This window comes from Citrus sinensis, chromosome 5 (genome assembly GCF_022201045.2).
Source record: "Citrus sinensis cultivar Valencia sweet orange chromosome 5, DVS_A1.0, whole genome shotgun sequence".
Classification (NCBI taxonomy): domain Eukaryota; kingdom Viridiplantae; phylum Streptophyta; class Magnoliopsida; order Sapindales; family Rutaceae; genus Citrus; species Citrus sinensis.
Window position 1 is genome coordinate 38,832,914 of NC_068560.1, and position 15,990 is coordinate 38,848,903.

The 15,990-nt window shown below is 34.1% G+C and overlaps 2 protein-coding genes across 7 annotated transcripts; both read left to right on the forward strand.

Annotated features, from left to right (window-relative positions):
- Positions 1-1,056: 1,056 nt before the first annotated feature.
- LOC107174897 (protein MIZU-KUSSEI 1) lies at positions 1,057-2,282 on the forward strand. Its single transcript, XM_015526120.3, has one exon. It carries the CDS (start codon positions 1,253-1,255, stop codon positions 2,156-2,158), a length of 906 nt encoding a protein of 301 aa, XP_015381606.1. The 5' UTR covers positions 1,057-1,252; the 3' UTR covers positions 2,159-2,282.
- A 7,185-nt stretch (positions 2,283-9,467) lies between these two features.
- Positions 9,468-14,767, forward strand: LOC102615012 (uncharacterized). 6 transcript variants are annotated; one of them, XM_052442664.1, is made up of 12 exons: positions 10,467-10,704; positions 10,814-10,902; positions 11,022-11,150; positions 11,277-11,352; positions 11,769-11,885; positions 12,189-12,500; positions 12,612-12,994; positions 13,201-13,300; positions 13,513-13,566; positions 13,652-13,738; positions 13,916-14,044; positions 14,159-14,767. In XM_052442664.1, the coding sequence occupies exons 3-12, from the start codon at positions 11,077-11,079 to the stop codon at positions 14,465-14,467; spliced, it is 1,641 nt and encodes a 546-aa protein (XP_052298624.1). In that variant the 5' UTR covers positions 10,467-10,704; positions 10,814-10,902; positions 11,022-11,076; the 3' UTR covers positions 14,468-14,767. The 6 variants fall into 6 exon arrangements, with proteins under 6 accessions (XP_015381612.2, XP_052298624.1, XP_052298625.1 ...); XM_052442665.1 differs by having other exon boundaries at positions 11,058-11,150; XM_025093983.2 differs by having other exon boundaries at positions 10,468-10,704; positions 11,052-11,150.
- The last annotated feature ends 1,223 nt before the right edge of the window (positions 14,768-15,990 follow it).

Sequence of the window (15,990 nt, forward strand, 5' to 3'; positions counted from 1 at the left end):
GTTTACAAACAAAACAAAAGAAAGGAAAGTAGTGGGACCCGTACACCCTCGTGGGCAGAATTATTGCTTACGATTCCCCGTGGTCGCCGGGCCCCGCACCATCAGTATCAGTATCAGTACCACACACTCACTTTGTTTGCATGCCTTCCGTCCCTTTTCCCCCTTCCTCCTTCAATTAATTTGCCCTACTTTTCTTTCAAAAATAAAAAAATAAATAAAAATTTGCCCTACTTTATTTATAGGCTTTTTCATCCTGCTTCTCCCTCTCCTTAATATAAATAACTTCAAAAAATTTTAAAAAACAATTTTAACTCAGCTTATAATTACTTCACATATGTGATAGTGCTGCAGTTCAGTATTAAAATTATTAAAATTATTTATATGATTTTAAAGAGTTTTAAATTCAACTCTTGTTAAGGAAAACAATTTTTTTTAAAATTTATTAATTATTAGATTCTATGAGCATGAATTAGCCACACTTAAATAAAAATACAAGAAATTTTATAAAACAAGATGATAATTTAAAGAACATGAAACTATTAAAAGGGAAAAAGAAAAAGTTTCTTTACTTTTTACTCTCATTTTCTTCTTCTTCTTCTTCTTAATTGTAAATATAAAAATGTTATATATTATTGCATTAAAAATGAAACCATCATTTTTCATTTCTAAAACACAAAATTTAAAGGGACAACGGTAATTAATAAACAAATCTATCGATAAATAATAATCTAATTTAATTATAATGTCATATATTATTGCTTGAATATTTTAAAATTATATTATATCTATTAAGTACGGATGAGAAATTAACCCCGCCCGTTAAAAAATAGTCCTTACTCTCTATTTTAGTTGGAATAGTTAGTTAAATTGCATTCATAATCTATATTATATGTTGTATGTCTAGTTAAAACAATTTTCTGGCAACGTTTTTGCTTAATTATATTACATAATATATCCTTTAATCAAATTATTAAATATAATGTACATTATGCATAAGCACATAACTTTCACTCTCTGTCTCTCTCTCACTATATGTGTGTGTATATATATATAGAGATAGATAGATACTTCATTCATACACACACACACACACACACATATGAATGCATTGATGATCACCCACCAGTGCCAGTAGTAGTAGTAGTATTGTTAAAATAATGTTACAGCTGCACGTATGTGTAAATTATTAAGAAGATATACATAGAATAGAATTAATAATAGTGAGTTAAGATCCATCATATTGATCCCGACCATGAGGATGATGATCGACTTGGGAAGGGAAAGAGAAAGAGAAAGAGAAAGAGGCGGCCGTCTTCATATGAGTTATATAATGGACAGCACTCCTACCTCGGTGGACTGTGGCAGCAGAGAAGTCAGATTTCGGAGATCATTTCGTTCCATAGTGGAGTGCATGGTCCCAGCTTGTTGCGGCGGCTTCCAGCAGCACCCTTCAGTTTCTGTTTCAGACGACGAGACTCACACACCTGCAGCTTCTGCTTCTGCACAACTTTATTCAACCGATTCCGACGACATTACTACAGCTTGTACTAGTGGTAAAAGAAATACTAATAGTTCTAACTCTAATACTAGTACTACAACTACTCATGATGATCGTCATGAATCATCCTTCAACGCCACCACCGCAAGATCAATAACAGGCACCTTCTTTGGGTACCGCAAAGGCCGCGTCAGCTTCTGCCTGCAATACGACACTCGCAGCTCCCCTCTCCTCCTCCTTGAATTCACCGTCCCCACGGCTTACCTCGCCAGAGAGATGCAGCACGGCCTCCTACGCATAGCACTTGTATCATCCTCATCCTCATCCTCATCATCATGCTCCTCCTCTCTCTTCAGCGTCCCCGTTTGGTCCATGTACTGCAACGGAAGGAAGGTGGGCTTCGCCATTAGAAGGCATGTGACGCAGACGGATGCCTCTGTCCTCAGCCTTATGCACTCTGTTTCTGTCGGTGCTGGGGTCTTGCCTCCCCCTCCCACCAGCTGCTCTCAACATGGCCATCCTCATAATGGTGAACTTCTCATGTATTTACGTGCTTCTTTCCACAGGGTTGTTGGTTCCCTTCACTCCCAGTCCTTTCACATGATTAATCCTGAGGGCAGCTCCGCTCAGGAGCTTAGTATTTTTCTGTTAAGATCATAGTATATTTGTCATACACTCATACGTACAGACGTTGTCTAATTAATTAGTACTCCACTCCATTGATCTGTACCAGCTCAACTCGATAGATCCATTAAATAATAATTAATAATACAAATATTCCTTATTCCTTTTCAGAACAATTTCATTAATTACCTATGTCTCTCTATCTCACATCCCTGTCCTCTGTCCTAGCTAGTAGCCAGTAGCAAGTAGCTACCCAGGATATTTATTTCTTCTTACGGAACTTGTTAACTTAATTACCTACAGCTATATGTGTATTCTGTGATATACAATAATTCTCTGTGTTCACGTTCATCAATGTTAAGTTTGTAATTTAATATTGTTATTTCCAAGTTCTATACGTTAGCGAACAGGAAATTAATTAGCTGTATATTAAGGAGATTCATTTTCTTTCTTTAGGAATTTATGAAGGAATTGGTACTGATAATTTATTTTTAACTAGGTTTTGTGCGGAAGAAATACGTATGTATGTAAGGGACTTTCATTCGGTGTCCTCGGGCTCCGGCCATGTCATTATTTCCACGATTATTGAAGCGCTGGCACTAACTCTCTTTCTCAAATAATTACTTATGCCGATGCACGATTGTATTCGACCGAATAATTTTTAATTAATTTTCTTGTACTTGAATTATGGGGAACGTAGGAAACTGAAAACCTAATTTAGATTTTGGGCAGCCAAAAATTAATTATGGATCTAGCAAGGCAGAAAATTGCGTGGCCTGTTCCAAGGAAAGGATTATGATGCACAAGCCCAAGAGTTGACCGTTCTATTTGCCATTTAGTGGCAGAATCTTGAAACAGAAAATTGAACTGAAATTAAATTTAATAAACTATATAAAAATAATAATAATAAATTAATGAAAAAACAAGCCTAATATGTATATTCATCGCATCAACTTTGGCCATGGTATTAAAGTGTTATATTTTTTAAACTAATATATATATAATTATGAAATAAAAATAATATTTAGTAAAAAAAGATGTAATTATAAAATAAAAGTTAATAGTGTATATTAAATATGATTTTTAAATAATAACTTTAACAAAAATATTATAGATTTTTTAGGATATAAGTAATAAATCAAATTAATTTCACTTCTAAATCATAATAATTAATATTTACTAAATACTTTAACACTGTAATTACCCAATTTTAATACCTAATAACTAATTTGTAGTCTTGTAGGATATATGTTTTGTCATTAAATGGTGTTGTCTAAATAGTTAGAACTTGGATCTTCTCGATGGGCGTCTTCGTGCAAGCCAAATGCTAAAGAATCCGACAAGATGCATGCATGCTTGCTAGCTATTGATTGACCGTTGACCGACCCCCATTATCGAATTATTGTCGGTTGATTATTAACCAATTGACGCATGCATGTGTACGTATGTAGGTATTGTGAGTTCCAGCTGCCAGGTCCCAACAATGAAACTCATGGGCTGGGAACCCGCTTTTCTTAATACAATAATAAACGCAAAATCTTGACTTTTCAACGCCAACCAAATCAATGGGTTAAATTAAAGCTGACTTTCAATTTTATTAATAACAAAACTAAAATTTAATAGGCGACTCATCATATTATTAAATACTTGTCGTTTTCTTTCCTCCATTTTTCTCTCCACAATTAATATGATTTTGATTCTCCCTATTTTTCACCCACACTTGGCAGTACCTCCTTTATCTATATTCTCTTTACCTAGCGCAGCTCTTTCTTCATTTTTTTTTTCAGCCAGATGTTTTTTTTTTCTTTAAGAAAATGCTTTCCTTGATGGGTGCACAAATTTCCTACTAGTTACCTCATTGGAAACCCATCTAATCTTAGATGAAGTTCAATTCGAACCCGAACCCAAAATCATTCTTGTTGACCATAACTTTGAGCTTCTTCCTTTGTTTCAATAGTCATTACCATGAATGACGTTTTAAAATTACCAACATGATTTTTCGAGCTACTTGTCTCATCATTCATCTCTTGAATTGCTTCAGCCACTTAGAAAAAATCTCATATTTTAGATTATGGTCGAATATCAACAAGTCATAATTCAACTAATCACAAACATCATAAAGAAATTCACTCGTCAATTAATGTTTAATGAGCAACTTTAATACTTTATCTTCTTTTGAAGGTTTTTATGTCAATTTGGAGTTTTTGTGCTTATTTTTGTCCTTATTGGGAAAGTGAGCACTGCTACTTGCTTGAGAATATGGCTTCTTCATTTGAGGTAGGACTGCACATTAGAAGAAAAGAAGCTTCATTGGGTATGAGAAGAAGATTGCCCGCGTACATTAGTTACTTCCATACACTTTCTGCATGGTTTCAAAAGTGAAATCTCGGATAAGAAAGTTTCATGTAATTTTGGTTATTAGGGACCAGTCGTCCTCTATTTGGCAAGAAATGCACGCCTTGGGAGCTCAGCTGGGATCATAGGTAGATCAGGGGGAAAGAGAAGAGTACCTTCCCACATCGAGCTTCGTTGGAGTTCGGTCTGGACGAACGATTAGACTGTGAGAAACTGCATTCTTTTTTTTTTTTTTTTTACTTTTTTCTTTTGGTTTCAATCAGATTTCAAAGTAGTAGTGATTGACAGAAAAAGAGGATCGATCGAGGAAAAGGTACGCCGGGTTAGCCAGCGAACCCAATCAATTCAATCTTTGGATTATAAGTCTATTCTTTTGGTAATTGGCATTAAGCCTCACTTTTGCAGAGCTCCCACGATCATTACAGATATTTTCAAAAAACCTAATTTCCCTTGGATGAAGATCAATACAGCTGGTCGATCTTTCCAAAGAGTTATTCAATGCAAGTGGAAGATAGAGAGAATCAAAATCATTTTAGTTATGGAGAAAAATTGGGTGAAAAAAGAAGAGAAATAATTGATATTATTGTGGGGCTCGTTAATTTTTAGTTTTCTTATTAATAAAATAAAAATCAGTATTTATTTTAATCCATTGATTTGGTTGACGTTGAAAGGGAAAGATTTGTATATAATCATTGTGTCAAAAAAGAAAAAAAATCTTGAGCCTTAGCCCTATTTATATAGGAAAGGTTTAAGAAACACTTTTTAATTAAACATAATTTTTTTAAAATTTAAAAATTAATAAATTAATATAGTAGGTATCCATATAATAATAAATTATTGTACATTCTTCTCTCTCATTATTCTTTAATGCTTAATCCTTCTTTCATTGTTATTTTTCATTTTCTCTTTTCTCTCTCCTATATTTTAGTGGTTCCGAAAGCTTTTGAAATATATTAGAATGTTAAAAGAAACGAATTATATTGAGTGAAATTATCAAGTTTTAGTATCAAACTTATTATCACGACTTTTCGGACAAGATGAAGCAATTGGAAAGCATCTGACACCCCATCATTGCAAAGATGTACCAGGATGCTGAAGACGACATGGTTGGTGCCATGGATGACGGATGCTCCGGGTGGTGGTAGCGGTGTTGGCCCTAAGATTGAGGAAGTCAGCCGAGCAGCTCTCTCATTGCTGGCTTTTGATTTGTTTATTAGAGCTAAATTAGTAATTGGAAAAGATATTCTGGATAAATTTTATTTTTATGCTTTTGATTGCTGGTTTTGACGATTGAAGTATCAAAATTGTCATCATGAATATATATATTTTTTTGGTTTTATCGAATAGATTAAACAGTGGAAAGGAGAGAACAAATAAAAAATTTGGGAGAAATAGAAGAGAGAATGCAGATGAGAGAGGACGAAGGAAAAATTTTAGATATGAAAGAGAAGAGAGAGAAATTTTAATTCAGGTCATCCTAAATCTAGATCTTAATTTCCACAAAACTTTTCTCTAACAACTCTTCATCTTTTCTTTACCAAATCTCTGGAAAGGTCAAATTTTAATTCCTTTTTCTCCGTCTCCAGTGGCCTTTCCTTTTCTATTTTTTTGTTTTTTGTTGAAGCCGTGTGGATTGAGGATGGTCGTCTTGTTTCGACCTCCTCTACCTTTCATTGTGAGGATAGAAGATCGACTTCAATTTCTTTTTCCTTCCATTGTGAGGAAGATTGATGTGTGGGATCAAGTTCTCTAATACATCTATTTTCAGTACCAGTTGGAAAGCCCAACTATGTTGATGGAGATTATATCAAAAGAGCCACGGATTCCTGACTGATGCTCAAACAATTTGTGGATGGGAAGATTTTACTTCCTGCCTGGCTACAATTGTTTCTTCATGTTCTTTAATAGGATCCTATGGGTTAATCCATCTGGTTTCTGTAATAGACTTCTGTATTTTGATATCTGTAATATGTACTAATGATGTACTACAAATTGCATGTTATACTGTTATTATTTGTTTAATGAAATATTATATTTTCTTATGTAAAATAAATTAATAAGAAGTCATAAAGGGACAAACATTACTTAGTCTAATTCTCCTTAAACCCATGTGAAAATTAGGATAACTAATCTTATGATTATACGACTAAATTTTAATTAAGTCCACCTAATCTAATTTAAGTGAACATGTCAAAAATATGGGATAAATATTTTATCCAAAAAAAATTAGTTTAATCATACACTTTGTCCTGCTCCCAAACGTATTCTTAATTCTTTTTTAATCTAATGTTTAAAATATTGTGTTTAAACTTGTGTCTCTTGAACACGTCTCATATATATATATATAAGTAGTGAAATTATTATACTTCAATAACTGTGGTGGTCATTTATTATTTCGACATAGTTGGAGTAATAACGAGATAATAACCCTTTAATATATGAGCGAACATCTATCAAGTGTTTCTAATTTAAAGTATGATAATTAATTATGAGGATCTATCACATTATTTTTCATCAGAAATAAAGCAACGCGTACACTTAGAACTTAAGGGGACTGCTAATTTTTGGAAAGTCAAATTTAATATAAGTTAATTATAATTCTACCCTAGTTGAAATGAAATTATTTGTTTGAAGAGATATAAGCTAAAGATACAAGTAAAATTAAAACAAGTAACGCAATAACTCGAGAAATTGAAGCTACTAGGGTTTCAGAATAACCATTATTCTACTTGAAATCAATTTATGTTTACTCCTACATGTGACAATTAAGCCTAGTAAAAATTAGTCTTGTATAGATTTTTTTTTATGCTTAATAGTGTGATATTTAAAAATTCCATGTAGACAAATATTGAATAATAAAAAGTCAAAATTTTCCTAAATGCTATACGTACATAATTTAATGAAACACATAGAACTAAAGATAATCACATAAGAACTTTATAGGCCCAAGTATAGATTTAGACATAAATTAATAAAACATATAAGAACTTTATAAGAACTAAAGATTAATATTTAATGATAAAATTAGTGAAAATATTTAATAATACACAATTAAACATGTGAAACAAAAATAAAAGTATATTGTAAGAAATTAATTAAATAAAAAATAATTTATTTCATTAAACATAGAATGATCTTTTAAAAATTTAGAAAGACGTAGTCATTGCAAACTTAACTGCGTACATTTTTCTTGCAAAAGTCGAAAGCTTGCCTCTATAATGCTTGGTGGACTTTAATTTTGTTGGAATTAAGTCAAGCTTTTCATACCCTTCAAAATCTTTATAGAATCCCATTTTTGTAAATATAATCCTATTCCTAGTTGAAATTATATAAAGGATTAATTGAATTTAATTAAATTAAAATGTCTTTACAACCAATTATGAAGCCTATTGTAGTATTATCTTTTGTATTTTAATATATGATATAATTAATTTTTTATAGACTCAAACTCATTTTGAAACAATGAGGAAATAAATTATCTAATGATTAAATTTTTATTATGAAAAATATATATTTAAAATTTAAATAATGTAATCTAGATAATATTTGAATTTAATTAAACTATATGGTAACTTTTTTTTTTTTATAATTTGTGATTAAGGGGAGAGCCATAGGCTGTTAGATGCGCCACTCTTAGGTTGGTGCCACCGTCTATGTATTAATCTCGTGGGCTTCAATTAATTTATTTCCGTTACAGCTTGCAGGCGCGGCCCATCTAAATGTCAATCGCTTAATGTCTTCCATGAGTCCACCAATCGTCAATTTGTTTTTTTTTTTTTTTTTTTTTTTTTTTTTTTAATTTTGATCACTTTGGGCATGTTTATTCTCTAGTTTTCAATATATTATTCTGATAAATAAAAATAAATTATTTAACTAATAATTAAAAGAAAAGAAATTAATAAATATAAGATTAGAGGTGAAACTTGTAAATAAATTGTACCCATCCATGCGCATATGTAATACGTTGGTATACATCGTTGCATTAATTAGTGTAGCTGTATAATACCCTCTGCAAATAACAAATTGTTTATTTACAATTACAACTCAAGATGGATGGCCAGAGCTAGAGACCATAAACCGTCTGAGCAACCCCCGCCGCCCATGTACATAAGTCCATTTGAATGGTGGTCCTATTCCTCCATTTCAACTGAAGAAATAAGAGGATTTGGCGCAACAAAACATTTGTCAGAAATTAATCAGCAAAGCCCATCTCGAGTGGCCCTGTGCGTTCCGGTGAGGCCCATATATAATATATAATATATAAATACAAAAGGTCCAACAACTCGGATTGATTGACTCTAAAATAAATCCCATATGGCTTATGTTGTTGGTCGGTCCGTCTCTTTTGTCCATTATCCATTTGTATGTAATTGTAACGACCTAAACCTTATGCCAAATTAATAATCAATGATGCCATGATGGCGACTTCGCCGTGTGTCGTACGTACAAAGTTGAGTTTCACATACATTCATAACATAACTAGCCTAGAGTAATGCATTGGGTGGGGTTATCATATTTTAGAGATATATTAATGATAAGAATATACATAAATGTTTTTTTTTTTTTTTTTCAAAGATAATTATCTGTGTTGCTGTCTTTGATTTGATTATTATTGTTGGGTAAATGATTACAGCTCACAAGTGGTCATCGAAAGTGACCACCACCCACCCACCATTTCAACGTTCAAAAGGCTGCAGCCCTACGACCGTCGGCCCACTTACGTATTGCCATCGCATTTTAACAAATGTTAGTAACAGAGATAGCTAGCAATAGCACATCCCTCCCGCTGGGGCGACTGGGCCTTGGTTAATTAATAATCTTTATAAAACCCCCCGTTGGTTTACAATCCAAAAACATCATTATCATCATTAATTCAACTGCGTTAATTACCTCCTTCCTTCTTCTTCTTCTTCTTCTTCCCTTAATTAATAAAGAGTAAAATTAAAAAAAAAAAAATCTGACCACCTGCATTCTGCAATGCAAAATAATAATAATAATAATATAGTATCAACAACAATTTAAATATTAATAAGAAAACAAAAGAAGCTTCATCGGTCCCCCAAGTTCCAATGCAGCTTATTTATCTGGGTTCTCACCGATTAAACTGTACAGAATCTGGGTAATTTTAACTCGCTGCAGGTGTATGTACAGCAAGCTTTTGTTTTGCGCTCCTCGAGATTAGAGGTAAGACGGACCTTGTTTGACAAATAATAATGGTATTTATTATTCATGCTCAATGCACATGCATTTGTAAATTGTCTTCAATGTTCCCTGGAACGACCCAGTAACGAAATGCTGTAACATTTTATTTCTTCTAACCCACAGGAAAAGAATTGAAGAATTAGAAGCCACACGTGGATATATAAATAAATAAATATATATATATATATATATAGAGAGAGAGAGAGAGAGAGAGAGAGAGAGTTTTCTAAAATATAAATCCCCCCCACCATACCTGCATTTAATTTACACCACCGGATGATGTACTGTGCTTACATTTCCTTTTTCCCAGCAATCTTTTCCTTTTAGGTAATTTAACAAACTGCATGCATCCGCAGTTATGTCTTTGTATTTTCAGATTAGTAAATCGTTAATAATGAAATATCAATTGTCAAGTGTTGCTAGCTATATTTGATGTAATAATGCAGTGAGATTGCATGCGGGAAGCAACTTTTAATTTATTAATGGCTAGCAAGGCAGAACATAAAAATAAATAAATACCTGCTCCTTTTCTTTTTTCTTTCTTTTTAAAAAACAAAGTTGTAATCATAACTGTTTACTTTCCCCCACCTAATCTAATGAGAATATAAGTTAATTTAATATTAGTGATGAAACATTATGATTTTAGTAGACAAGTACCAGATGCTGTCTATCGCATCACCTCATATGACTCATTATTGCTGTTTTTAATGCCCCACTCAACTCTTCTTGGTGGGTAGTCCCCACTCTTTAAAGATATTGTTTGCTTTCAATGCCCTCTATATTATCAATCAATAATCTCATTTTTTTCCCCCTTCTTGGAAGGAAATTATTTTGTTTTGTTAATACCCACTCCATATTCTATATAGTGGTGGCTGGTGGTGGATCATCACTTTTTATTTATTTATTTTAATTTGTTTTTTATAATTAGTTTATGCTTTGAGAGGTTTTGTTGTTCGAAACAGCATTTGGTGATGCTTTGTTTGATTGTGACTGCACATATCTCACTCCATCAACTCACTGGCGATGTCAGCTACTTGACTTCTTGTTTATTTCTTATTCACTTTTTATGTAATACTTAGATGATGGTTGATATATGGAGAGAAACTTGAAGATTGTTTTTCGAAAATGCTACAGGTCTTTGCTTGTGTTGTCAATACGCATAGATTTATATGTATAATAAAAAAGTTGAAGAAAGTAAAATCTATGACACTTGACTAATTAAGGTAAATGCTGTGCTGCTTCTCCACTTTATGCACGCTTTAAGTTTAAGATGCATTTTTGATGCCTTTTTAATTTTATTTTTTAATGCTCCTCAGTCCTCACTCAAATAAACTTTTAACAGTGGTCTGACCTGTTGATTATGATCTCAAAGTGTCAGATTTCTAGAAAGAAAGAGTATGCCGGGTGTCGGGGTAAATTGCCGCTCTTCATCTCCTTCTTGTCCTTCTCCTCCGCAACCAAGTTCCTTAAGGTAAGGTTTTTGAAGTTTAAATGCTTTCCCTGATTACCATTAATTACTGCAAATATTATGCAACCAACCGTGTCTGTACTCTGTATGCATTCAGTGATATGTTATCTTGGATTTATCAAATTGCAGTGTCTATGAGAATGGCTTCTGGGAAAATGCACTTTTACTCAATGTATCACCTGGACTGTCTTCCCTTTCAAATCCTGTAAGGACTCTACATTTTTGTGTTCTCAGCAACGATTAGCATTATAACAAAAATTCGACTCATTGTCGACAGCTGTTTTTCTTCTTTAATGTCGTGGTTGGTGAGGGTGTTAAGGTTTTAGTCAGTTCCTTTCATTTCGAGCTTCGATTGACTCTGTTTGTAGGAGAATCTAGAAGATTCGGGAAGTAGTTCTTGGGATCTTAGTATGCATTTCTGTTCACATATCAGTGTAGTGTTGAATATAGAGATATTGGAGTTTTTTTTCTTGTAAGGAATACGTGAATGCACTATGATTCCAACTTCTGCAGTATTTTTCTTGGCCTTACTTCCCAAATATATTGCTAGATTTAAGACTTAAATATTTCCAAGTTCATAGAATTATTCATTCAGTTGTACTCTTTTATCTTTTGACACAGATTGTACGGCTTGAGAGGACATTACCTCACCAACCTTCTCTATGTTCGCACTCTGAGGAGGCGACAAGCTTCCAGTCTATCAAATCAATTCCTTCCCACGGTTCTACAGCACCAAAGGTTTGTTTCTTACACATTCTGTTGCCAACTATTAAGAGACCAATTGATAATTAATAGATGATCAAACTTTTTAATGCATGAGTACAGCTCTAAATGTCTAATACCTTCCAATTGAACCTTAGATTCACAATCTTTATATGATTGTGCATTGGAGAAAATGATTTAGAATAATTAGAGGATCAAGTTTCAGGCAACAAATGATCAGCTCATTTCCTACCATTACTTTTGGGTTCATTTTCTTCTTTTCTTCTGTTTATATTTTTCTTTCCAATCCCTTATTTGACATACTAGCTCTTGATGCAGTCTTCTGCAGAACTGATGAAGGAGATTGCTGTGCTTGAAGCTGAAATTATGCATTTGGAACGTTATCTTCTTTCACTCTATCGGACAGCTTTTGAAGAGCATCTACACACCTTATCAAGCATTTCTGGAACCCATTTAGAATACAAATCTGGATCACCAACACCAATTGTACCGAATAAACCTGTTAACAGATTGGAGCCACAAGTGTGGAAGGGTGGTTTTTTCCATTATGATCAAGCTTTGCCTGCACATGATTTGTCCATCTCAGATAATTACAACTCTGCTGCCAGTGTAAAGGGAGATTGTGCAAGGGTAAACATGCATCATCACTTAAACTTTTCTAATTAGTCTTCCTTCTCTGTACAGGCTTGAATTCATCTAAGCCATTTAACTTTCAAGTTTGTGGGTCATGAGCATTTGCAGGACAATAAATTTGGTGGTTCTGCCCATCGCAGTCTTGCTGATCATCTTGGTGCTTCGCGCATAGACAACAACCTCAATACTTCGGATAGGCTTTCTGAGGATATCGTCAGATGCATATCTTCTATATACTGCAAGCTTGCCAATACCCCCAGTAGCCATGCAGGCCTGTCAAATTCTCCAACTTCGTCCTTGTCCTCATCAAGTTTAGTTTCTTCTAAGAATCCTTGTGATAGTTGGAGTCCACATTGCTCTGAGGATGTTTCTGTGGATTATCAAGGATTGAAAGAAGAGAAAGGACAACATGCCACAATGGTAGAAGTACTGAAGATATATTTAGATGACAATAGTTTCAGTTATGCTGTGGAAATGCTACAAAATTTCAGGTGGGCTGGTGTGCACCTGACTATCATATAGTTCAATTGGTAGATTGACTGCATTATCTAACTTGTATTACAGCGTCATTTATTTGAATCTTATCCTTCAACTTTACAATATACTGAATTGGATTTCAGTACTATGTTACAAAAAAAAATAATAATAATAATTACAGTAATTTTTTAATCTTCTTGTTTGTTTTAAAGCTGTGTAGGTCATTGGTTCGAAACCTTGAGAAGATTGACCCACGGAAGATGAAGCGGGAAGAGAAACTTGCATTTTGGATCAACATTCACAATGCCTTGGTGATGCACGTATGGATTCAGAAGTTTAAATCCCTCAAGTATAGCATATGATAAAACACATAAATGCTGAAATATTTGTGAAGCATAACATTGATATTAGGGCTCGTAAACCTGAATTATTTCACTATCCATCTCTTTAATCTTTTAAGAAACCTTAAGCAAAGCTGGCTAGCTAAAGCTGGAAATTCTTATAAGACATACTCAAGTGATTTTCTTTGCAGGCATATTTAGCATATGGAACTCGTAATAGTGTGAAGAGTACTTCAATTATGAAGGTTACCAACATCTCCTCTTTTTTTTAGTATGATTCACTGAAAGTTTACTCAGTAAATATAACTGCCCATTTTAATTATCTTGCAGGCAGCTTACAACGTGGGTGGACAATATGTAGATGCATATGTCATTCAGAGCTCCATTTTAGGAATTCGGCCGCACTTCTCGGCACCGGTACGCTTTTTACTCAAAACTCTCCTTTCAACGGATTATGTAAAGCAAATTCTGTTTAACTGGTGCCTAGAAAATTCTCTTCCTGTCTGCATTTAACAAGGCATGTCTTTAAAATGATTTGTTTCATAATGCTTTTTTCTTTCATTTGTCTTTTTTTTATTAAAACAAAAAATGCAGTGGCTACAAGCACTGTTTTCTCCAGGGAGGAAATTAAAGACAGGCAGCACAAAACATGTGTATGCCTTAGAGTATCCAGAGCCACTTGTTCATTTTGCACTTTGTTCAGGGGCATATTCTGACCCCGGGGTATGGATCTTTTCCTCAAATGTTTGATTAATCATTGTTCTTTTTCCAAACTTGTTGATCAAGTTTGTTTGCATTTTTTGGCTGATTTAGAGGTGCAACTTGTTGTTGTATTAGGTTCGAGTTTATACGGCGAAGAATGTATTTCGTGATCTCAAACTAGCTAAAGAAGAGTTTATACAAGCTAGTGTGTACATCCACAAGGAGTCAAAGATTTTTCTGCCTAAAATTATTTACTACTTTGCAAAGGATATGTCACTAGACATTCAAGGCCTACTAGAGCTAATAACCGGATGCGTAGCAGAAGCGCAGCAGAAAGCTATGAGAAAATGTATCAAGGGAAAGCATGACAAATTCATCAACTGGCTACCACAAAGTTCAAAATTTCGGTATGTCATCCATGGAGACATAGCTGAAGGGAGATAACCAGCAGGCATTTCAGCTCTCCTTTTGTCTGAATCTCCCTCCGCAGGCAGGATAACTAAGTAACATGCTTTTTTTTTCTTTTTTTTTTGGTGGGGCAAATAATTAAGGGGTAGATCGTATTTTAAGCAGAATATACAGAGAATTGTTAGAAAGTGGGAACAGATGTACGTAGAATAATATTTATTGCAGAATCAGCAAACAAACAGAGTGCTTTTGTGTAGCTTGTACAGGCTCTTTAGAGTTAGTTTATTGGTTTGATTCGTTTCTGGAAATTAATTATTACAAGTAATCAGTTGGTCAGCCTCAGCCTTCTCGAATTCGGGTTATAAAATTGAATGTTAAAAGCAACTATATCGCCATCGTCCACAGATGTATATTGTAGAAAGACACAAAGATAGATAGATTCCTAAATCCTAATTCATTGCTGCAGAAAAAAACACATTGGTTCTGTGATGCTGATGTGAAGCATACATGCAGATTCGAAGAAATTTAGTAGACCAATTAGGCATTGGTATTGGCATTGCTGCATGCCAAGGGCATTCAAGTCGCAGTAGGTAATTAGTTGTCATGAAATGCTGAAACTATAATAATCTAAGAAATTATTACCCTCATCCCGTATGAGCGGGTTAAAAAAAAAAAGAGGCCCTCCCACACGGCCCATCAAAGGATTCACAATCACTGATTTGGGGGGCACGGATCGGCCGTGGGCATGCATCATCGAATCAAAAGGCCCAATCAATTAAGATTATCTCCCCCCCCCACCCCCCCCCCCCTTTTTTTTTTTATCTTTTGTTCAGAGTCCAATCGAGCTTCTCCGTCTATAACAATATATAATGCTGCTTCTGCCGAGGAGAGGACTGAGGAGGAATCGCCCTATGTTGGAACAAACGAACAAACTAGGAACCAGCAAATAGCATTAGATAGGTCATAGAGGTAGCTTGTCACTAACATTGAATCTAAAACATGTGTATACCGTATGCAGGCATGCAGCCGCCTAAGCCAAAACGCTCCGTTTCTTCTCTAACGAAACGTACGGTCTCTTTTTCATCCGAATAGAAATAGAAAGCTTTCATTTCAGAGGAAGACAAATTCATAACTCACACGTAGACATAGTGACTGACTAGATAGAGTGAAATAAGACAACATCAAGTACTGTTTCCCCTAGGCTACCATCACCATCACACGTCACCAATGGTATTACATCAATCAGACGTCTGTCTTTGTTTAATTTTGCCATTTTATTTACTGACAGCAACTCAACACTTGGTCTTGTTCTTGTTATATTACAAGCTTATGTTGGAGACTTGCTGCAAGTTCGCTGCCTGTAACTAATTTGTATTGTATATTGTTTGATTCCCAGATTCACTTTGTGATTTTCGTTAGTTGCCAAGGAAAAGTGAGACTGACCAAATAGTATTCACCCTATTCCCAGAAAGAAAGAACTACTATCTTCTTCATTTCTTCTATTTCAATTCATTGTGTCTCACCTTCCCCTTCATTATTATCTCTCTTGCTTATTCTTT

Excerpts from the sequence above, each read along its gene's own strand:
- LOC107174897 (XM_015526120.3), top strand. The coding sequence starts at position 1,253 with ATGAGGATGATGATCGACTTGGGAAGGGAAAGAGAAAGAGAAAGAGAA.
- LOC102615012 (XM_015526126.3), top strand. The coding sequence starts at position 11,077 with ATGCCGGGTGTCGGGGTAAATTGCCGCTCTTCATCTCCTTCTTGTCCT. Across the intron at positions 11,353-11,768 it reads TGTCTTCCCTTTCAAATCCT|ATTGTACGGCTTGAGAGGAC; the intron begins GTAAGGACTCTA and ends CTTTTGACACAG. Across the intron at positions 13,567-13,651 it reads AGAGTACTTCAATTATGAAG|GCAGCTTACAACGTGGGTGG; the intron begins GTTACCAACATC and ends ATTATCTTGCAG.